This window comes from Aptenodytes forsteri, unplaced genomic scaffold (assembly GCF_000699145.1).
Source record: "Aptenodytes forsteri isolate BGI_AS27 unplaced genomic scaffold, ASM69914v1 Scaffold442, whole genome shotgun sequence".
Taxonomy (NCBI): domain Eukaryota; kingdom Metazoa; phylum Chordata; class Aves; order Sphenisciformes; family Spheniscidae; genus Aptenodytes; species Aptenodytes forsteri.
Window position 1 is genome coordinate 1,156,554 of NW_008794003.1, and position 24,366 is coordinate 1,180,919.

The following is a 24,366-nucleotide window of genomic DNA, read 5'->3' on the forward strand; positions in this document are numbered from 1 at the left end:
TGCTTTGTAATTAATTTGCTTGGAATATTTAAAAAGATGTGTGGGCTTCAAGATATTTAGATCACTACCGATGTAATTTTAGTTGAATAATTGTTCTGTATCATAACAGAGAGAGAGAAGGAGGGAGGGAAGGAGAGAGGAAAGAGTCATCTTGTTTTATCCATCTTTTCACAATTAATCAGTTTCTAGATGCAAGACTCAGGTTTTCACAGACTGCAGTCTAGTTTCCCATAATAGCTATATCTAGCAAACCTTTTGCTACTAGTGTTGCAGTATTATGAAAGACACCAGACTCTAATTAGACACAATCAGTGAACTTAAACTTGACACTTGTGCTAATTATATAAATGAAGGAAATTTGGGAAACCCTTACCTCCTTACTGAAGTTGAGGAAATAGTTGGTTTGATCTGTAAGGAAGATCTCCAAAGCTGACCTCCTCAGGTTGTACCGACGCAAATGTATCTCTCGAATTTGAGAAAGGTGCCATTTGAAATCAAAACCTACCCCTAGGAAGAGCACTTTGATTACTGATTTGGAAAATATCAAAAACTTTTCATACAGACATAATGCAGTATCATTCCCAATCACCCCAGAGTTATTCCTAGAAAAGGCAAAATTTATGTGGCTTGATTAACCATTTTGCTAGGAAAATATTATTAACTTCAGCTATTGTTCTGCTGAAAGAAAGAGGCAGCAGGAAATATCTGATGGAGTGCAGAATTTGTTTTTGCTTTCTGATCAAAAATACATTCTAAATGTATTCTGCTGAAAAAAAATATGAACCAAACCCCTTTGCTTTCTTAAACAGGCTCAAATAGAAACTTTTATGTTTAGAATTCCCAAAAGGCCAACTTCTTGATATACTGTTTTTGAAAATTTTACCATTATTGGTCAAACATTTCAGTTCACTGTTTTCATACTCAACTGTGTATATTCTATTAAAGTTCACTGAAGTAATATAGATGATTAACGTTTACTACTACTACTTTTTAATCATTACTTACTACTAGTTTTTAATCAATGTTTGAGTGAAACATCATTTGTCAGGGAGAACAGGGAGGTGCCATTTAAGCAGCAAATTAGAGGTAATGACATTTTTTTAGTCAGCAAACTTAATTTTTTTTTTTTTTTAGTTAAGTTAATTTTTTTAAGAAATACTAAGACTAATGAATCAATTTAAGAGCTCAGCAAGTACGGTTCCAGATTCTTGATTCTGAAGGGATCAGCCAGCCACTGGCCACCAAGTACAATATTAATTTTAAGTACAGATCCACAACTTGCCTCTTCACAATTAGTTTGACACTCATTCTCAAAAAAATTAAACTCAGCCTACTAAAACCAGAATGTTGAACTGCACTGAAAAGAAAGAGATACTGATCATGCTCACCTTCCTCTTTTTCAATGCTACCATCGAAGAAATAGATGTGCTGGGTAGTGATCTCCAGCCTGCCAGGTATCACATCAATTACTGTAATGAGTTCACAGTCTTCAGACAATATTAGCTTTTCTTTCTGACTTTGCTCGTCCTTCTCATCCCTACAAAAATACCACTGTTACTGGGTTGGGTAGATTACACAGTTGCTTCGGTACTTGGTAAGAGTACAGTTCAGAAAAGAATCAAATCTGAATACAGACTCTCTAGCAGATTAATGGCAACCAAGCAAATATTCATGCTATGCAGCTGATGGTATAGGGAATGGCCCTGGCACCTATGGCCAAGAGCCAGTTCCAGTCTGGTCTATGCCCTTATAGGGCAGACCGCCTCTTGAGCATTATAGCCAATGTACATAGTAGAAAAGCCTCAACAATTCTGTAGCTTCAGACTAACTGTGAGCAGTGAATCACTAACGGATCCTCACAAACATCTGCTCTGGCTTCTTTTCCCTGGGGCTCTTTATGTCTCATTGTTGACAATGATATATCCAACAGCAACTTTTCTGCTGTTCAAAACTACTACAAAGTCCTGGACTGGACTGTTAAGGCCAGACGAAGAAAGAGGGAAGCTTTGTATGCTAATCAACTCCCGAAGTTGTTTCTCACTCCTTATCCCTAGCACAGAAACAAATTTCAACTGTTCTATTCTGCTGTACTTACAAATTGGAACTAGCTGCTGTGTCTTCTTCTGGTAGTTCAAGAACATCATCTTCCAAGTCACTCACTTTCACCTGCTTCACCACCTCCAGAAGCAGAGACTCACTAGAGGGCTGTGTCTGGTGCACACCTATCATAAATAGACATTTCAGCTCAGAAAATTTTTTGCTACAACACTTTTGGAAAGCTAAACTACTGAGTGTATCTTCTACTGTTGAACATTGGTTTTAACTGAGTAAGAAGCAACCAGACTTCTTAAATACTTTTGGGGGCAAGCAGAACACTAAAAACACTGCCTGAACTATGCTGAAATATATGTCAAATCGTAACAGTATAAAGGCAAAGACATAAACACATTAGAAAATTTTAAACTGAATTCTGATGTGGACATTTCCAATAAAATATTTTGCAGTGTTCTGCCAGACACTGTTAAAGCATGCAGATTTCATGGAAACACACTGCATTTCTTTTTTGCTTAATTGGGTTTACAAGAGTGTTATTTTTTTTGTTTGAGTTGATACCCAATAAACCTAACTTAAAGAACAGTTTACACCACTAACTCAGCTGTTTGGCACACTTCTAAAACAAAGCGCTTCATATCTACACATTTTAATCATAAGCTCTAAAAGGTTTTAAACAAATACTGCCTGCTTACTCTGATCTCATTGTTTCCTTTTCTCGAAAAAATAATCTTATGCAAGAAAGCTATGTGACTGCTTATTTTAAAACAAAGGAGTTCTTTAACTTTTTTGTGGGGGCAACAAAAATATGCATTTCAGTGAACAAGTGGAAATGAATTCTACTCAGCAGGAAGATGCTGTTTCAGGTCAAAGCACCACTCTTATGTTACACATTTTACTATAGAGGAAATAAAGAAAAATCAAGATTTAAGTATCTACCATACGCTGATTCTTAAACACAAAGAGTAAAGTGTGTATCTTTCTTCAGTAAAGACTGAAGAATCAAGTGAAATAGCAAATACAATACAACTTTACCTAAATTATCTCTCAGGTCACTAGCATCCTGATGAGAGCTGAAGTTGTAATTCTGCACTAGTTTTAGTCTCATACGTGAAAAATTTTCCACATTTGAAAGTTTCCAGTAAATACAATGCTGTTTCCTAGGAAAACAAGAATATTCATAAAAACAACTAAAAGAAGGTAAAGACCTATGGGAATGAACTGATTACAAAAGAGTACATATTTAGAAAAAATACTGGTCATCCACTTGTACGTTGTAAAACATAAAAGCAATAAACTGCATTTTAATTTTATATTTCATACTGCAGCTCTGATCATCCTGAAGCACTTCGTAAACAGTATTTATTTTCTACTGAAATACATCGTTGTTTACACTTTCAGTTAATGACAATTAAAAGACTAAAAAAGAAAATCTTTATCCAGAACTTCCCCAAAAGCTAAGGCAGGCAAAATGTATTCTTTTAAATTGAAATTAGCTTCATGCATAAAAACTCAAAGTCTTTATTAACAAGTCTATTCTCTCTTTTCCAACAGAACCACCAACCCGTAGGATCTCTCAAAAAGTTTTTGCAATTGCTTCATTGATAACTAATTTTTATTTGCCACTTGGCAAGAAAATCTAGTATCCAGGTAACCAGCTCAGCATTACACTTCAAACTTGGCATTTTGATAGTTAAATGCAGAAAACATTATTAAAGATGCATTCAATATTTACTTCACATCTCAATAATGGTTATCAGAGTCAATTTGACAAGGTTCTAACCATGTGAAACAGTAAGTTAGCCATGTGAGCAAATTCCTTTTAAGCTTCATACACGGTTTGATTTAAGAACGTCACTCTTACATTTCAGACCAAGGACCACGTTCAGAGAGCAAGTAAAGCTGGGCTGCTCTCCACTGTCTCAGAGTAGCTGTGTGTTGACTATTAAGTTGCTTTAGCATACTGTTGTACCGCAGATTTTCCTGTCGAGCCTTTCTGCTGAATGGTTCCACAAAATGCTCCTGAAAGACCATTAAAAATAAATCTAGAACTGAAATAACTCTGATCTTTGAAAACACAGTTTTGTGGCTTGCAAGAATTCTCATAAATGAAGAAGGAACAAAAAAAGTTTAGCAGTTAAAACGTCTGAGAATTTAAGGTAACGCTTACAAGAGAAATTTTAAAAAGCTTAGTACTGGGAGAAATGGCACCAAAGTTAGACTTAAAGATATGAAGAAAGCATTATCAATGCTGAATCCACATGAAAGCAATTTTTCATCATCAGAAAAGTGGTCAGTATTGGAAATCCTATTATAACAGGTAGGATTTTATTTTAAATTCTAAAATGTGATTCATACTGTATTCTTCCTTTAGCTACTTGAATAAAAAAAGACATACTACAAGGATCCTTATTAAGAAGGCAAAGGGAAAACAAGAGAAATGTAACTTAGCTATGATATTTGCTGTAGTTACCAGTTAATTCTAACGCTTAAACTGGGTCTAGACCTTATACAGAGAGATCAGTTCAGAAACAATTTTTCCCCACACATGAAATAGGAACTGTTCACTGTTTTAAGTGTTTTCATTCTATTGAAGTAGGGTTAAAAAAAAATTCACACTGACTCATCTCATAATGGAGAAGAGGTTTTAATAATTCAAAACATAAATCAGAGTAAAAGAAGATGCAGCTTATAGCTGAGCATAATTCTAGGTTGCTGTACTATGAGAAAGGCCTACTGTCCTGAAATAACTCTGCTTACAGGTAAGACTCTTAAATAGAAAGAACAGAATTAAAAAGCATATCCTACAAGTGTATATAGTCACACTGCCCATAAAATCTTAAAGCAATCAACCTGCCTGCAATCACTTGAATTGGATCATCCTGGAATTCAGTTTCTCCACCTTTTAGAAGGCAACTCCTGAGATAGTTCTTTTAAGAGAAACTTGCACTCACTCAAAACCTTACCTCAAATTTAAGCTTACTTTCTCCTCTCTCCCGGTCTCGCTTGTGCATGTTCACCATAAATGCTTCATAACAATCTTTCCAATAAAGTGCCATCTGCTCCTGATCACGTCTGAATGAATTCTCTTCATACTGCTTCATATTTGGAATAATCTGGTTCCACCAAAACAAAACGCACAACGTGATTTCTGAATGAGTTCCTCTGCTTTCATGGTTAAAAAGAGGGGGGAAAACGATACAAAAATCTACTACTTACATATTTGTCAATATAAACTTGCCACTCATCAGAGCTACAGTATTCTTGAAAGTCCTCAAAGAAAGATGGGCTGCCATTGGTAGGAGGCAATGAAGGGAGATGCAGGTTCATGAAGAGAAGTTCATAAATCTTAGATACCAATGTCCGAACAAGGGGAATCAAAAATGAGTAAGTTTCTGTCTTCTCTTCAATTGATCTACTCAGGATGCCTTCCAGTTTCCCCAAGAGGTAGCATGCTTCAGGCTGGCTCTCAATTACTTTGGTCTGAAGGAGGGTGTTTAGTTTGGCTGCTGCCATAGCACAGACCTACACAGACAAACAACAAAAAATGAATGCAATCCTCAAAATAGTAATTTTGAGCACCTATCTTTTAGCACAGGAATACATACAAATTCTAGCTGCATCCCAGGTAGCCTGAATGCACACATGCATCAAATAGGGGCACTGATCACTTATTCATCCTGTGATGTCTAAACCTGAGTCAGCTGCAACCCGAAGTCACACAGCTGAATTAAGACAATCACATACCTAAACTAACAATCCTGGCTTTACTGAAAGGCTCATATTCCAGGCATAGCTCTGCTAACTTTGTTCCAAATGTTGATTTAGCAGAACAGTCCAGGTTCATGTGCACTTAACGTAAGTAAACCTGAAACCGCTAATAAATGTATTTTACTGTAGAAACAAGAAGTCACGATCAGAATCACTATCTTACTGCTACTAATGCCTACAGAGTCCCACCTTCAAACAGCTTGCCCTCTACCTCTTTCTCATGCTCAGGAGGTGCACGATGACAGGACTGTAGAGTAAATTTGCAAATGGTAAGAACCAATAAAACATCTTCCCTATAGAAGGATGAAGGACTACCATCAGTCTGCTCACTGGTATGAGCAGCTCCCCCATAAACCACAAAAGTTACATCAAACATGCACTTAAAACACAGTACCACTTGCAGGAATTTGCAACAAACCTGTAAGTTATCTTGTGCAATGAATCCAAGGAGCAACTGGACTTGCACCTGTGAAAGTCTCATTGCTTCTAGGCCAGCAGAGTACCAGACTGACAGGCTATCCATGAGAGTCACTAGTTCTTCCAAGAGCTATTGTAAAAACAGAAGATTTGCATGAAATAAAATTAACAACAGCTACTCCAGCTGGAGACAGTAATTTCAAAGAGCTGAACAAGAGGCTGCGTTCACATTTCTAACTTACCCAAACCCAGAAAATTATCCCAGAACACTGCAGTTAAACCAGTAATTTGAAACAATTCCTGACTATAAAAATCTATCTAGCCCAGTATGTTAAGTATCTCCCCTGCATAAAGCCAAAACCAGCATAGAGTATATATGCTTATGTTTTTCCTATAATTTAACTCCAGTAAATGCTATTTCCTTAGAACAGTTAGAGACTCCATGAGCAGGATTACTATGATTGAAAAGACACTGTAATTAATAGCACAGATACCATACCAACTTGCAATTTCTGGGTTCAGTATATATAGGATTTTATTTCATTCTTTTGCTTTATATTTTAAATTATTTGAGTGTAATGCTAGTATAATTTACCAGCAATAGCAATATGCACAGTGCCCTGAGAAGGAAAACAAAGCGTCTTTCATGAATATCTGATTTAGTGAAATGCTTGAAACTTCATAACAATTATTAATGTCCTTTAAAAAATAAAAAATAAAAAAATTAGGAGCCACTCCTTTCTGTCAGTATTTCGATACTAGAAGTGATACCTTGTGAGAGGTAGGTATTCACAAGACAAATGGCATATTTCACTATCCAGAAGTGTTTGCTTAAAACTAATAGACCTTGATACATTCCCTAATAAATTACTCAAATGTAAAATCATTCTTTTGTTAAGCCCCAGAATCACATGAATGCTTCTGTGGCAGACTGAAAGCTGTCCTGCTTAGAATATTGCGGTGCTTTAAATTCTCCCCAGGCACAGTGGAAAATAATTTATGAAAGTACTGTTATTTGCAATTCAGAGTTGGCAATAAGCACAACTCTCATTGCTCCAAAGTTCAGATGTCATTTCTAATTAGATTTCACAAAGCTAGATCACAACAGAAGGCAAAGCTTTTATCAAGAGGAGACTTTTTAAAAACAAACAATTAAAAGCTTTAAGATTAAGCTATGTTTACTTATAACCAGGCATTTTGGAGAACAGCTTAGGAATTACTGGGTTGACGACTCTTAACATTACACTTTTTTTTTTTCCAAAAAAAAGTAGCCTTAAAAAAATCTGATTTTTAAGTATTTATTATGATATAATGATGGTTTCCATATAATACCTCTCCCCTTTAGCCTTGAAAAATGGAAAAGCAATGGCAACTCAGACAGTGAAGGAAGCAAGACCACTGCCAGAAATTACATAAACGTTGAGGTAAATGATGGGTGTCTACAACATATATGTCAAGAAGGCAGGAGAAACAGCCAGATGACAGAAAGCTTCTTCACCTTACTACTTACTGTGTTTCCTAGTAATTTTCTTCCTCAGACCTCACATTTCTGACTCTGATATATAAAATTGAGCTATTTACATATATATGCACAAAATCATATTGAAACTCCAATATGGGTCAAAGCCCAGAAGTGACATTTCTCAGCTTGCAACTGAGAGCAGAGTTTTGGCTGGTCTTTTATTCAGGACACACACAATGAGTCATACATGCTGATAAACAGTGCAAAATCTGCTTAGGCTACAACTGACATTGTTTCATTAGCTCCTACATTTTCTAAATATTTCTCCAGTCTGATGAGACCTGGATTTTCAATAAAGAGTACCACTTACAGGCCTATTTAATTTGCAAAATTAACTATATTCCCTGTAGTAAGTATTCACACTTTTTTTACTCATTAAGTGGCAATCTAATCCATTCCACTATGAACCCTTACTCTGTAATATCTACAGTTTAAAAACATGCCTAGAAGGGATGACAGTATACAAGCTGACAACTTTTTCATTACTATTTCAGCCTATATACAGTACTTCCATTATGCAGTTACTGTACCTTTTCTGTCCATAAATTTGAATTAACTAGTCCTTCTGCCTGCAGGAAATCTTGTACAATTAACAAGAGCTTGAAGGCATTTTCAGCATGTGTAGGGAGAGCTTTTGAATCTCTGTTGTCAGTGACTGACCATTCTAACATCTTCTCCAGCAAGCTGCGTGGAAAACAAAATCCCAAAGTAATTATTACATGTTCTAAGTTTAAGTGGCTTTAAAAAAATCCAGTTAAGTATTTAATTGAATCCTCTTAGTCTCAGTGACATAACTGCCCTCTTCTTGATAAGCCAATGAGGTAAAAGAGATTTTGAGAAGCTCATGAAACCACTGATACAGTTTCAAAACCTTATAGCCACATGACACTACTAAATAGGTAGCGGAATATACTTCTGACAGCATATGAAGAGAGAGCAAAAAAAAGTACGTCTTGTTGGGAAACACCCACCCCTTCCCAGCTTCACTAATGCCCCTTACTTTTTCTGTTTTTCCTCAAAAGGGATGAAAGAACCCATCCTTGAACTGTACACTCACTTGAGTTTTATTTCATCAGAAGGTCGCAGCAACTCATTAGATATCCCCAGTTTAGTCAGTGCAGAAAACACCTGTCCTCTCTCAATCCAAGCAGCATCATCAGATTTTTCAATGCCTTTCCACATTATACACAGTAGGATGTCTGTAAGTAACTGTATGAGTTCATTATCACCCCCCTACAAAAGAAGAGAAATATTTACAGCCCTTCTAGCCTAGAAAAACTTTAAAATGTTTCTTGTTCATTACAGTCCCTATGCTTGTGTATGTCAGCATTTTTGAAAACTCTGCAGTCTAAAGTCCAATTGCTAAACACATGAAAATGCAAATATAAGAGACTGTGGCTTGCTTGTATGTTGTAATACATACTGACTTGACTTCCACATCATTATTTCAATCTGACCTTTAGCTACCCTTGATTTTTTCCACAGCAAGTCTGCTCCATGCCTCCTCTGGAAGATAAAGGATGTTGAAATATAGAAGAGGGAGGGCAGGGGGGAGTTTGTAGTTTTTTCTTTGGGGTTTTTTTGGTTTTGTTTTTTGTTTTTGGTTGTTTTGTTTTTTTTTTTAACATCAAAGCTATTCCAACTAGACAACCAAAAAAGAAGACACATTACAAAAGCAAGTACCCCTACTCACTATAAAAGACCTATATTGTTTGCTTTTCTGTTGGAAGATAGCAGGGGGGGTGCGGGGAAGGACAATAATTATCCATCAGGGAGATGATTAAAAAAATAAAAAGGAATTGCAGACATTTGAAGAAATTAACCACATAGGGAGTGAATTACTTACTCCTTGGTCTTCAAATAAAGAAAGATCAGCGAAGCCCACATCATTTATAACGCCCAGCTCTTTGTCAGGCTGCCCAGAGAATGGTTTTGTGTTCTCTATAGGTGACGGTGTGCTGGGCTGGCTATCTGTCATCTGATTCACAATGTCAGCCAATTCATAAGAGTCAATACTGGAGAGATCTAAACTCAAATGTGAAGGATTACTGTGCCACAATTCTTCTCGGTCCTCCGACCTAAAAGACATCTCTGCTGTGGATGCATCTTCCAGTGGCATAACAGAGAAATGAGCAGGGACATCCAGGGATTTGTTGTCTTCTAAACTCCACTGATCAAACAGACCATTAACAGACACAAAGCTGCCAGTTTTGCCTCCCTCTGTCTTATCAGGTTGATGTTTCTGAAGCTCTTCAGCAGGAGGCTTTTTTTCCTCTTCCCTTGAGGAATCAGCCCTGTTCTCTTTAAAGCCAATCTGGACCTCTGTTTTGGTTGTTTTGGTTTTTTTTTTAACATCAAAGCTATTCCAACTAGACAACCAAAAAAGAAGACACATTACAAAAGCAAGTACCCCTACTCACTATAAAAGACCTATATTGTTTGCTTTTCTGTTGGAAGATAGCAGGGGGGGTGCGGGGAAGGACAATAATTATCCATCAGGGAGATGATTAAAAAAATAAAAAGGAATTGCAGACATTTGAAGAAATTAACCACATAGGGAGTGAATTACTTACTCCTTGGTCTTCAAATAAAGAAAGATCAGCGAAGCCCACATCATTTATAACGCCCAGCTCTTTGTCAGGCTGCCCAGAGAATGGTTTTGTGTTCTCTATAGGTGACGGTGTGCTGGGCTGGCTATCTGTCATCTGATTCACAATGTCAGCCAATTCATAAGAGTCAATACTGGAGAGATCTAAACTCAAATGTGAAGGATTACTGTGCCACAATTCTTCTCGGTCCTCCGACCTAAAAGACATCTCTGCTGTGGATGCATCTTCCAGTGGCATAACAGAGAAATGAGCAGGGACATCCAGGGATTTGTTGTCTTCTAAACTCCACTGATCAAACAGACCATTAACAGACACAAAGCTGCCAGTTTTGCCTCCCTCTGTCTTATCAGGTTGATGTTTCTGAAGCTCTTCAGCAGGAGGCTTTTTTTCCTCTTCCCTTGAGGAATCAGCCCTGTTCTCTTTAAAGCCAATCTGGACCTCTGAGTTTTCTTTCAGGAATAGTCTAATCAAAGTGTCCTGCCACCCCAGCTGCTGAGAAATCTGTTGTGCTGCATCCAATTGGGAATGCAAAAGGTGGAAAACCTAAGGATAGGAGAAGATATCCCATACCTACATGTTAATTTTAGCTTGTAACTGCATTCATTCTAGCTTTTCAATCAGACATTTTACGATCTTACAAATCTTTTGCCTTTTTTTTTTTTTTTTTTTTAGAACCTTGTAAAAGAGCCACAATCCGTTTTAAAAATGAAAAAAAGCCACAAAATCATTTTTTCTCATTAGAAATATATATTTGAGAAAAAAAGAAAAAAAAAGAAAAACTCAGGAGTAGGGGAGAAAAGAAGCTATCAAAGCATATTGGTAAGTCCTCATATTTCAGCCACTCTTCTGCAACAATTCCCGCAAAACCCAGTTACCACAACAAGTAATCCTATTCAGCCACTAGTCTACAAAAAAAGAAAATCCAGAACAGAAAATATGCTTGATTAGGAACTATTAAATAGATAAAATTAAGAAAGCTGCAGTATTAATAGCTTACTGATAATGCACGTTATTGTTTCACTTTTTTCACTTAGAGAAACCTTAATAGACAATATAGTGCCTCACAGCTACATTCAGTACTACTAATTCCAGTGATATAAGCCAGAGAGCTCAGTTTAGGAAAAAGTCACTGATAGGGAAAAGTCTTCCCTATCTCTTCCCTGCATGCACAACCACTCTTTTGAACCATAGTATGTTCTAGCAAAATAACATACAAAGAATACAAACAAAACTTTGATCATGGTCTTAAGCATCCTTTGAGAAAACTCAGTAATTTAAGGAGTCTGCTATCTCTAACCTGTAGAAAATACAAGCTATTTGAGAATCATGATAGAGGCTTTGCTTTTTGTTTTGGTTTTTAAAAGGACTTGAGTACACAAAATTCAACATTAAGTGACAGATGGGCTTAATATTTAACATAAATAATTACTAAAGAAAGCAGTAGCAACAAATACCACCACTGTGTCTCAAATACATAATTAAGATATCACACTGTACAGCTTATGGGCTTAAAGGACAGTATTCCAGTTTTAAAGACAACAACTAACCTTTCTACAGATAACAACTCTCATGTTTATATCTGATCTATGAGCCAGATGCACTACAGCTACGAGATCTTTATAATTCACAGCAGGATCTGTAGGGGAGAAAGAAAAAACAACAAACACAATTTCATGCAAGAGAATATAACAGCTAAATATTAAAAATTGCCTTGGAGTTCACCTCTACGTCCAGGGGTAGTAAAGGAAACAAACTTCAGGGAACTAAGAAAACATTAGCTGAGACTAATGGGAACTTCGAATAGAACAGCTCTGTAAGGTAACAGCTCTGGTTTTCCTGAACAAAAAAACAAGTATGTTTGCCTCTGAGCAGCACGAGTTTACTAACGGTATACACAACACTTGCCAATTACCTGCATACAGAACTTGGTTAAGAAGGTTTTTAATAAGAGAAACAGTAACTGGCGATTCATTCAGAAGGAGCCCCAGTCCAGAGTATCCCACTTCTCTGAGTCTCATACGATGCTTACTACGTTCATAAACTTTAGTACATTTCAGCATCTCTTCCACAATCTGCAAGAAAAAGTACACACAAATGCAAAATAAACACAAGGGAGCATCCAGACCTCTTAAACTTAATTTTGTATGATACAACATGCTGATCCACTGTTTTTAAAGTTTACTTTGTAAGCTAACTCAAACAACATGGACTCTTTTTTTTTTTTTTTTTTTTTTTTTTTTTTTTTTTTTTTTTTTTTTTTTTTTTTTTTTTTTTTTTTTTTTTTTTTTTTTTTTTTTTTTTTTTTTTTTTTTTTTTTAAAAAAAGTTCCCAATACAAAAAAGTTCCCAATACTTTACTTCAAGAGAACACTAATTCCATTGTGACTATGGCAGTAAACAATAACCTCTAGCTAGCATAACAGAAGTGAGGAAAAAATTAAAACTTGGATGATTAGCATCTTCGCAATTGCATACAATTCTGCAGTCAGACCATGGAAAAACACAAATTTATGTTCAATTGATTAATTTAAGAACATGTAATTCAATTCATTACCTTGAACACAAGTTCTCTAAGCCTGTCAGAGTATCTTTGATGCAATAACAGAGCGTAAAGAATATCAGCATTCCCTGGTTCAAAAAGCAATAAAAAAAGCTGGTCTGGGCTTGGGCTGGAATGAAGTAGGCTGAAGAGAACATCCAGAATTCCACAGAGCTACAAAATTAAGACAACTAAATTAACCCACAGTTCATTCAGACTTCATGCTCTGTTTGCGGAAAATTTTCTTGGCTTTTAAATTTTACCCTTTGCTTGTTATAAAATAGACATTTGGTCTGCTCAGTATTAGTGCATTTAAAATTAGATTTTTTTGGATACATTTTTTCTATATATAGAACACCTTATCAAACTGTAATTAGAGCTACAAAACAAGTTCAAGTTCTGTTGATGTCTACAAAATAGAAACCACATCATTACTACTTCTGACCAGCTGAAGTCCAATTCATTTGGTTTTGTAAACTAAGAGAACTTTTCTAATGGCAGTATTACAAATCATGTGCTTTCTGCCCTCTTCAGGGGAAAAAAAAAAAACCACAGTAAAAATATGGCCACCTGCAGAGCAATTTGTCAAGTTTCCAGTGTGCTTCTATAACCTGCCTCAGCTACATCTAAGCAGAACCACGCATCAAGTAAGACTTTGCTTGTGGTCTTTTTCCTTTTTGTTCCCCCCTCTTTTAAGCACACAAGACACAGGATTTCTAAACACCAAGAAGCAAAACCAAAACACGTATAGTTTAAACTATTAATTTATGCCATATTGGATACCTGCTCCTCTTCAGTGGTGGCAGCTATGTATCCTACGATGCTCTGTATTTCTTCATGTGTTCCACCTTTGCTCAGGAAATATTTGATCAGTCCATAGAGGGATGTCCGTATTGTTCTCAGGTCATCAGGAGCCAAATCACTGTCTTTACAGCCACTCCTGTACACCAACAGACAGGAAAAGCAATTTAAGGAAGTTCTTCATGGCTCATTAATAGCAATTTGATTGTGCTAGTTTTGTAATTTTTCATCTACCCAGATATCATGGCACAAGCTATCAATTTTTACTGAAGTAAGGCAACTGAATAGTAATAAGCACTAGTAGGTCAGACTTACCAAGTCTATACAAGCCCTGAAGTGTAGACTTGTACTAATCTGGACACAGGTCAGGATTTCAGGTTCCACCCTCCCACCCTCTAAAGGAAAGAGCAAGGTCTCTAGCCAATCTTCCTCAATGACATAACTATATTCATAAGCAGATATAAATCACCAAGACTGAAAGCTAAAATCTTAAATTCCTAAGAGAGTCCTACTTCAAATTCTACAAGGATGTAAAAGAACAAAATAGTTTTTCATAATGGTAACGATCTATGACTTAATTTGCATTGTTGATAACGAGTCCTTCAATTTTGTAATTTTAATGACTTCTCCAAGCATTTCTAGTACCATTGACATAAGTTTTATAGAATCCTATCATAAAAATTAAAGGAAAAGCAGCAAGCCAAATGGAAAAAAAAACCCAAACCACACTTAATGCCATTTTGAAAATTAAATCAGCCACCAAAAGCCAACCTGCAGTTGGCTGCAGGTCAAAAAACAGCCACATACAATAAACGAGGAGGAGTTAGAAGAGCTAAAACTCATACCCATAATAAATTCTGAGTGTGTCTAGAAGAAACTGCACACCATATTTCTTTCTGAAGAGCCTTCTGCTGTCTTTGATGATTGTAGAAAGATATTGTATATGCCCTACAATATAAAGTTTTCTATTAGAACCTAGATAAAGATGTTGAGTGAATAGTTCTGTGTCTGTGCAGTTGCCCAAGTCCAAGAGCTCACCGATTCTGAAGGGGAAGTCCCCACTGTTCCAGATACTGAAGTCAAAAAGTAAGTGTTGATACATCTGTTGCAAAAGGTGCATGTTCTTTTCTACTGAGACTTGCTCTATCAACAACTGTACAGCCATCAGTACATTCACATCCATTAAGTTGCTTGGCACCTTTCAAAATAACAACAGGTGTTAGCACTCAAAATACTGAGTATCCTAATAAACTTCATTTTTTTAAAATCAAATTCTGAGATTCTTTTATCTTCTACAGCAATGTCTGTTTCCATTAAAGCAATATGAGAAACACAAAACCAGTTTAGTTTGAAGAATCATACAACACAGTATCTATAACAAAAAAAGCAGAACATGAAAAAAGACAAAACACCGTGTTTCACTTTGCAGATCAAGACCAACTCCTCACACCTTTTTGTTTTCAGAAACATGAGAAAGAAAAGCATGTACTAAGGAGACCTTTGAAGACCCTCCCATCGTGGCCGAAGTAAGAATGTTTCAAAGTAATTGGGACCTCATCCATAACATTCATTACTAAAGGATGTTTCTCAAATTTGCTCACCTTCTGTAACAAGGCTCCTAGGGTGGCAACTCCATGGGAGTGAATGAGATTTTCTTGATTAACATGGTGTCTCTGAATAAAGTGTTTTATCATCAAGATGAAAGTTGCAACGATGTTCTTCTCCAGGCGTGCTTCTGCAAAACAGAACAACAGTAGAAAAAGCCTCATGGTTTATTGCTGGACCACTGCATAAAAGTAGAGGGGGAGAAGTAAAATCAAGTGTTCATATTCCTCGCTATTTCCTGAACTTCTCAACTCCTTTTCTGTTTGTTCCCTAGCTGTCTTTAGATTTTTCCAGCGCAGAGTCACAGCCATTCCATGCCTCTCCAGAACAAAGTGACCCCAGTCCTGACTTCAGTTGCTTCATGCATCTGGCTGTAGGTTACAGACAAACTCCTCTTTCAGTTACAATCTTTCACATACGCTGCAGTTATTCTCCCTATGTAGTTGCAAACTGACACTTTCTAGCCATGATATGCAAAAAAATAAGAGACAGAGAGAAAAAGATATTTTTTTTTACTTTACTCCACCATTTCAAATTTGAAACAAAAAAAATGCTGTTTTCCCTTGCAAGGTCTGATTTCCCAGTGGTTTCTGTTAAGATCAAAGTTCATTCTCAATATTAGCACAGTTTTTAAAAATCTATTCATAAAACTTCCTTTCCTTTGTTTTTTTAATTTTAATACTAAAATCTGACTGTGTGTGGAAGAAGGAGTCTGAACATTTTCCTAAGAAAATAAAAGTTTGGCTAAAGGCAAAACAGTACTGTTCTGATGCTGCAAAGTCTTCGTGTGGTCATCTTACCCAGCACTCAAGTTGTAGGAAAGCTCCTCCTATTGATATTAGTAGGCTTCGCATCAAACAATTTCTCAAAATAATCAGAACAAACTTTTCAGAATAGAAATTAAAAAACTGCACACTTTTACACTAATGTAATAGTAAATCATGAAAAGAAAAATAATGCTATTAAATATAGCTATATTTGAAATATGTTACTCAGTTAATTTTATGTAGTGCTGAACTCCTGGTATTCAGTATCGACATCAGATACCTAGGAACAGAAAGAGCCTTTCAGCTTTACATACGTACTCCGGAAAAGCCAGCACATAATAAAACTGTCATTCATAGGAAGACTTTTAAAAATCAAGCTTAAAAATTATTTCAGTTCAACTGTAGTTTCCTACCTGATGCCTTTGTGGATGACAATACCACCCAGTCTCCCTCTACAGGAGTAACTAGTTCTGGAGGTAGATTTTCCCCTTCAGACTTCTCAGGCATCTGTCCACCAAGAAAACTGATCTGCTCCAGCAATGGAAACAGCACATTTACTCCACCAATACAGTTGATCATATCCTAAGTCAAGAGAAAAAGGAGGAGAAACATCACCATAAATAAAATCCCCTAAACTATGTAACAGAAATTTACTACAAACACAAGGAACCTTATGTACTCACAAATTAATCAGGATGTTTCACATGCCACTTTGAAACTAGTTTAAAACACTGCGTTTAACAACAGAGCTGCCCAAGTTTTAGACACTGCAATTACACACATGCCTTCCTGTCAGCTCTTGTTTTGAAAATGCATTTTTACATTTCCTTCCTCCTCCCCCCACATAAACACAGGAAACTGAAGGATACAAATCTTGGAAAGAATCTTCTGCTAAATATATTTGAAAAACAGGAAAATATTTTTCTGATTTCTAAGTTACTTGCAGCAAGCAGTAAGAAAAGATTATACACACCTGTGCAGTAATCATATTCCTGTAAGATTTCAACTTCGGGCAGTTAAAAAATAATAAAATTTGATTTTTTTTTTAAAGTAGCTTTACACATACCTCAATTCTAAGCCTCTTTTTAAAATTCAAGTCTCCTAAGCTCCCTTCCCCCCCCCGCCACTAGCAGGGATAGCATGAGACTTCAAACTGCTTCTTGTAGTAAGGTATAATATACTCAAATCACAAGATTTCTAGAAGTGATTCACAATGCCACTTAGAAAATCAGGGTCTCGACAAGCTAGCCAGACACCTATTCAATTGCCCATCTTAGTCTAATGAAAACTATTGTGTAGTAAAATTTTAACAGCCAAAAAAACCCAACATCCTGTAAGCCAGTGTATTATCACTTTCCCTTTCCAGTCAGAAATGTTGGGGAGAAGTAGAGAAAATCACCCTTTTCTTCTCCACTGTTTTCTACTTTTTCAATTGCTCCATGTGTCTTTACAACGCCCCCTCTCCAGCCCACATTTATTAAGGCGAATTTAACAAAACTGAACAGTTAAAGTTTTTTAAATCTACAAAATTTATCTCATGGATGAAGATTTCTATGTTTGTTCAGCAAAACAAGAGGCACCACAGACCTGCAGCTTTTGGAAACAGAAATCAACTTGAAAAAACAGAATTTGTCTGAACCACAAGACAGCAGTAACTGTAGCTCCTTCTAGGCTGTACCTATCTCCTAATGAGCTCCTGATCAGCTCATGTTTCTTCCTCATTCTAGTCCTCCTCAAGAGGGTGCTAAACCCCACCATGTTTGTTAATGCATGATTCTCCTAAAACTTGTACTCACAATATGCTTTCCCATAAAGCTAGAAATATAAACACCTCACCCACCCCTCTTCCCGCCACTGGGTGAAGAGAACAAATTGCAGTATTTTCAAACTATTCATATCATAGCAAAATTAACTAGGAAGTGTCTGCGTATTCTTAACGTTAATCTCCACAAGTCAGCATATGCACAGTGTAGCTCCAACAATATTTCCTTATTAATTAGTTTGCTACTACAGTTGATTGTTCATTGTTCTTTAAAAAAAAAAAGCAGCTCATATTTATTTGTTCGTACATTTTTCCTCAGGACAAAAAAAGATGTGGTATTCTACTGACAAGTTTTCTACACACAGATTTTGGATTTTATTTTTTCCTCAAAGCTAAGAGCCCTTAATCAAAGATTCTACCTATAAAACTGAATTGGATGTATTGTATCTAAATTTAAAAGAAATAAATCCTTATTTATATCACTGTTTCTGGATCAAACTCTGACGCTGCAAATAACTTGATTTCCTCATGCACAGAGTTAAGCCTGACTTTGGTTTCTGATATTAATATGTGTTAGTGATCAGGGAACAAATAAGCAAACAGGTACACAAAGGTATTTATTAAGCTGGTGTGCATTTCATGGTTTCCTCCTCCTTTCCATAAACTAGCAAGTAGAAAACCATTTGCTATTTTACACGGAAGACATCTAATGGACATGTAACTTGCCTAAATGGTATTCTGTTTGTGGAGCACCAAGGAAGTCTAAACCACTAATACTAAATCTTGTTTGCAGTGTTGAGTTGACGAAATTGTGAGTTTTAATTCTACGGTATAAAGTCAGATCTGAACTGTCAGTGGCATGAGACTAAGAAATTAACTGATTAACCAGAAGGACATAAGGACCCTATGTGTTAGTTAAGAAAACAAAACAAAAAACAAAAACCAAAATATAGGACAGTTTTGCTATAATAGAATGTTTGAGCAGGAAACTAGAAGCAGGTTTAGCCCGAAAATGTTAAATTTTAAGCTCCAATACTAATATAGCAGTAGTGCTGTGATTACAACTGCTAGCGAAGAGTTAAACAAAGATGATTTGCATAGCCTATAAGAATCAGATATCCCAGTGTATCCAACAATAAGGAAAAAATATTGGACAATTAGTGTATAGCAGAGACAGAATAAGGTATAACACTTTAGTGAATATTTAGTGTTTTCTCTGAAGTGAGGCTTTTGGACTGTGAGATCATCTAGTCCTGCCAACCCCAAACCAAAAGTAAATAAGATAACTAGATTCTCTCTTAAAAAAAATGCTAGATTCTTGTAATATTTTAACTCCACACCTTGTTTTCTTCTGAAGTTGGTCTGCAACTCAATTTTTTTTTATATGACTAACACAGCAAAAGTCACAAGTGTTATCTTAACCCTACTAATCTTAATCTAATTCAGAGTTTAAGACTGCAAGAAAACCATGACAGAACCTCCTAGAGATGATAAAATGCTTTCAATACACAACATGCACTGAACAGGTTATGAAGAGTAGTCAGCTACCACAAAGTATCTTAATGCATTATCTATGACATTAAGACCAGTAGCCCTTGTAAGTTCTCAATAAATGTAATGTAATACTACTCCAGCTACAGCATTAACCCATTAATTGTCATTACAAAAACATGCTGTACCTGCTAAATGTCATTTGCATTATGATAATACTACCGGCATTCCAAAAGTTAGGTGAACGTATACAACCACTGTCATATTTACATCAGGTTCTGCTTCTTCAGCATGCATTTACCTTGATGTCCCAGTTCACTACTTTGTTTCCAGTTAGTCTTCCATGTAAAAGATTTGTAGACAGGTCAAGACAAATTGGGTTTCTGCAGGCCTGTTAAACAAATGAAGAGGCTACAATATCATTTAGGAAACAAGTTACAGATCCTTGAACACGTAAGATTTCTGAATGATGCACAGTATGTTTCAGAAAGTTAGTGCCGTTGTGTTGATACTGAAGTATTTAAACAATTTGGAACCCCTGGAACATCATGTATGTTATCTTAGATTTAACATTCACAACTGTACAAGATAATTCTGCCCTTTTGCCAAACAAGAACAAAACCTATTATCTCTGCACAAGACTACAGTTTAAGAAAGCTCTCACTGCTCCTTATCTTCCCATAATAACCACAGTGTAAAGATAGCATGCTCACCTGTTCTATGAAACAGCAATAGCAAAGCAAAAAAAAAGACCATCTAAAACATATTCTGAAATTACTGCATACTGTGTAATCAAAGAGAAATTATGTATTGTTTCATACCTTTGGTGTATAATGAAGCAGTACCTTACTGGGGAGATCTGCTACTTCAGCATCTTGAGACTTCCATGGAGTTAAACAGTTTGGACCTATTAAAAATAAATATATATAAAATATATAAAATTATATATTTATAACATATATATTTAACTGTCCACTGAATATTAATGTTGACCTTCACAGATTTTTTTCTACTATACTTTGTTGCAACAACAAATAGGACACTCTGAACCATACCTATTTGAGACATGCTTTGAAGTAATCTCTATGACTCAAATCATTCATTCCATAGGGTCTGCTTAAAAAGAAATACTTCTTGATAAAAAGCTAAACTATACAAAGAAGGGGTTTTTTATACATTCAAGCAGCTCTAATGTTTCTGTCTTTACAAATACCTATCTCATATTTGTCACCAATCTTCCCGTCATCAAGCTCAAACGTCCAGAAAATTAGTTATCTTCAAGAAAGTTTTGTTTAGTAATACAAAATATTTCCTTTAAAAGATGGAAGTGTTTTTATGCTAATCTCTAACAACCTCAAGTCATTATGGAACTTAATACCTTAACACCTTGAACTGTAAGACATCGCTTATCGGAGTATTTTTTTTTAAATGACCCCTTAATTATTAATTGATTCTTGTAGAAGAATCATCAAGCATAAATCACCTTTAAGTGGCCTACCAAAACAAATGCAATACTTTAAAGAGTCTCAACTGTAAACTCATATGTAGGCAAACAGTAGCAAAAATTTAAGAGCTTACAAGTGAAAATACTATCTAACATTTTGATTTTGACAGGTCTGTACATACGATAAATAGATGATCTTATGCAAACATAACATTTTAAATAAAACTTCACAAAATACTTATCATTCCATTTTAACCTTATTTGTTATAAGGCCCTCTCACTTAGGTCAGCTCTGCAATTCTTCTGGATTGTAACTTCTTCATTATGTGTCTGCATAGAGCAAAGCTCAGTGGAGTCTTGTCCATAACTCATCCCTTTTATTCCACTAAAATTAGTACAATCACCACTTACCTGCTAAATATAATGCTTTCACCTGAGGAGGTTGCAGTGCTTCATGAAAGATGATAACTGATCCAAGTTGGCCCTCCAAAGATGTTGGACATCCCCATTCACTGTCCTGAGTCCCTGCTGAGATCATCTTGGTGATGAGCTCTGGTTTTCCAAGCATTCCACCCCAACTTCCTGTAGAGAGAATGCCCCCAAGTGATGTCCGATGGGGCATAATAGGGGAGGAAAAAGGCGGATCTGGTATCTGAGATGGAGGAGGAGTTGTTGTTCTTTGACCAGCTGAACCAATGCAGCAAGAAGTAAAAGACTGGAGAGTCACGCATGGAAGGAAGAAAACAAAACACATACTGTAAATCTAGCCTCCTTTTTTTCCACAGTTTACAAAGTAAATCTGAACACTATCTCTGGCAAACCTGAACTAAATAAATTAAACCAAGAGCAGCAAGTTCTGGCGTGCCCTGGAAAAGAAGCAATCCAGAACAGTAGGCCAAAAAAAAGAGCATATACTTTCCACAACAGCAGAGAGTGCCCCTTCTCCAATTAAGAGCAATTTGGTCACCTCAACTGTTGCGTGACCTCTGGCAGGAGCAAAGCCAGGAAGGACGGTGCTCCAGATACCCTGGTAAACGTTCCTCTTCTGGACTGTATTCCAAAATACTAGCCCAGCATATCTGCTACTGTACACTTCTCATATCAGCTATTCCACTCAAATAGATGCTCTCATGGGAAGCTTACCTGCCCTACTTTTAGCTACCTTGATGCTTATAGTGCTTATTCAGTTTTATCTCACAATGGAAATTACATTTACTCTTATTTTTTAAGTGTTATATTGATTTTACTGTGACTATGTCCAATTTAAGTGTTTGCTCAACATATTTAACAAATATCAAATTAGGACTTACAAAAGAGGGAAGAATGTTCAGTGTTGTAGCCCAGTTTAAATTGGATTTGTTCCATAAAAAGAATGGACAATGCTTACAAAGAAAACTATATATACTCATTTTGATGGCTAGTGTGTTTTTTCAGGCTAAATGTGCACACATTCGAAATGGTTAGAATAAATGCACATAAACTGCTTATCCAGCTAACAAAGTAGGTATAAGATCAGCATATTAAGGGAACATACAGAAAATACAAGTAAAAAAAGTTACTGCTGAATATTCATAGAATCATAGAATCATTAAGGTTGGAAAAGACCTCTAAAATCATCGAGTCCAACCGTCATCATCTACTCATCTTTTAAATACCTCGAGGGATGGTGACTCAACCACTTCCCTGGGCAGCCTGTTCCAATGTTTAACCACTCTTTCAGTAAAGACATTTCTCCTAATATCCAATCTAAACCTCCCCTGGTGCAACTTGAGGCCATTTCCTCTCGTCCTATCACTAGTTACTTGGGAGAAGAGACCGACACCCACCTCGCTACAACCTCCTTTCAGGTAGATGTAGAGAGCAATGAGGTCTCCCCTCAGCCTCCTTTTCTCCAGGCTAAACAACCCCAGTTCCCTCAGCCGCTCCTCATAAGACTTGTTCTTCACCAGCCTCGTTGCCCTTCTCTTTCTCTGGACTGATACAGGGAGTATTCCTCATTGAGTACTGTCGCACCAATTCTACTGGCAGGGGTGTGATTTATTGATTTACTCATCATAAATTATGTCAGTATGTTCAAGTAATTATGTTAGGGAAAACCCCACAATCTAATCAAGGTAATCTGTTTTTTGTTTTGTATTTAAACTGAGATGACTAAACAAGCACTAATTAATTGTTAGTTATACTCCAAATTGACACTCTGGACACTGTCCAAAGTTGAACAGAAGCTTATTAGCAATAGGCTAAGCTATCTTAAACACTTACATAATTTCCAAATCAAAAAAGCCAACCATGTTCTCATTGTTCTATGAGAGCTCATCAGGACAGGGGTATGACTCAGAAGGTTAACTTACTTCATTCATGGCAGGGAATCGAAGTGGGGCAGAGACCTTCTGCTGTCCATTGACGTAGATGTACACAAGACTCTGACCAAAGGGCCTCTTTCCAGGCATGTGAACAATAGTTATGTTGTGCTGGTTAAGCAATATAAAATAATTAAGTCATTATTAAAAAGCAGTGAAATAACTGTACAGAAGTATTTAACTTCATCTCTACTAATCTGGTGAGAAAACCACTTAAGAAAATAAACCCAAAGCATCAACAAGAAGGTAAGACCACCTATCAGCTGCTTCCATTTTAAATTAGTTTACATGTAAACAGGTTTTTGAAGGGAAGGAGATACAGTTCTTTCATGATAATGCACATCAGTCCTTAAGTATGGGAATAGAAAAGGGCAAGGTAGAAACACAGTAGCACATTTTATTCATTCACATAGTACTACAGCCACCTATGCTTGTTATAATTTAATATAAAAAAATCTGCATGTTAAAAAAATCTAAGCACAAAACTGTAACCAGCTTATCAATAACAAATGACTAATAACATAGGCATAATTTAGCTCAGTCAACCACTAATCTACACGGAAACTGCTTGCACTATTTGAGATTAGATCTGTTCTTATGCAATGAGTTATTTAAATATGATAAAATAGACCATTTGTAAAACAACAAAAAAAAAAGAACTTTGGCTCTGAGCTAACAGTACCATCCTAAACAAAGTGGTTTTCAGTATCAAATCTTACCCAGAGAGAGTCAAAAAAACAATGGTCAGGCAGCATCACTGTGGCATATTCCCTCTTCGTGCAAACAGCAACCACCAATGCCCCAGAGTATGTAATAAATGCTTCAAAACCCATACCACTTCCTGTAAAAAAGCTACAGAAAAAGACAACAGAACACACAATCAAGGACTTACTTCATCAAAACTATTGGAAATCACCTAACAGTACATTCATTAAGGAGAGAACCAACTTAAGCCGTTTGTCGCTGGTCCAATATTTACTATTTGACTAGCTATTACTCTTGTTCCACAAAAATCAAGACAAAGAACTGCCTCAAGGAAGGGACCCCAAGGCACAGGACACACAGGCCAAAAGGTGATCCAGAAAGAATCATAGAATCATTTAGGTTGGAAAGGACCTTTAAGATCGAGTCCAACCATTAACCTAGCACTGCCAAGTCTACCACTAACCCATGTCCCTAAGCACCACATCTACACGTCTTTTAAATACTTCCAGGGATGGTGACTCA

The 24,366-nt window shown here is 36.4% G+C and overlaps 1 protein-coding gene across 1 annotated transcript in view; it reads right to left on the reverse strand.

Annotated features, from left to right (window-relative positions):
• Positions 1-24,366, reverse strand: part of NBEAL1 (neurobeachin like 1) — a 93,850-nt gene that overhangs the window by 22,806 nt on the left and 46,678 nt on the right. The window contains exons 13-36 of the mRNA XM_009289491.2: positions 23,859-23,991; positions 23,131-23,250; positions 21,191-21,494; positions 20,157-20,242; positions 19,637-19,726; positions 16,496-16,664; positions 15,312-15,445; positions 14,749-14,908; positions 14,556-14,658; positions 13,693-13,849; positions 12,925-13,083; positions 12,284-12,443; positions 11,919-12,007; positions 10,336-10,914; positions 8,820-8,995; positions 8,293-8,446; positions 6,242-6,370; positions 5,272-5,577; positions 5,019-5,168; positions 3,917-4,074; positions 3,088-3,212; positions 2,096-2,222; positions 1,389-1,537; positions 374-507 (exon numbers count right to left, since the gene is read on the reverse strand). Coding sequence (XP_009287766.1) covers positions 374-507; positions 1,389-1,537; positions 2,096-2,222; positions 3,088-3,212; positions 3,917-4,074; positions 5,019-5,168; positions 5,272-5,577; positions 6,242-6,370; positions 8,293-8,446; positions 8,820-8,995; positions 10,336-10,914; positions 11,919-12,007; positions 12,284-12,443; positions 12,925-13,083; positions 13,693-13,849; positions 14,556-14,658; positions 14,749-14,908; positions 15,312-15,445; positions 16,496-16,664; positions 19,637-19,726; positions 20,157-20,242; positions 21,191-21,494; positions 23,131-23,250; positions 23,859-23,991 — 4,051 coding nt within the window. The remainder of the gene's footprint in view (positions 1-373; positions 508-1,388; positions 1,538-2,095; positions 2,223-3,087; positions 3,213-3,916; positions 4,075-5,018; positions 5,169-5,271; positions 5,578-6,241; positions 6,371-8,292; positions 8,447-8,819; positions 8,996-10,335; positions 10,915-11,918; positions 12,008-12,283; positions 12,444-12,924; positions 13,084-13,692; positions 13,850-14,555; positions 14,659-14,748; positions 14,909-15,311; positions 15,446-16,495; positions 16,665-19,636; positions 19,727-20,156; positions 20,243-21,190; positions 21,495-23,130; positions 23,251-23,858; positions 23,992-24,366) is intronic.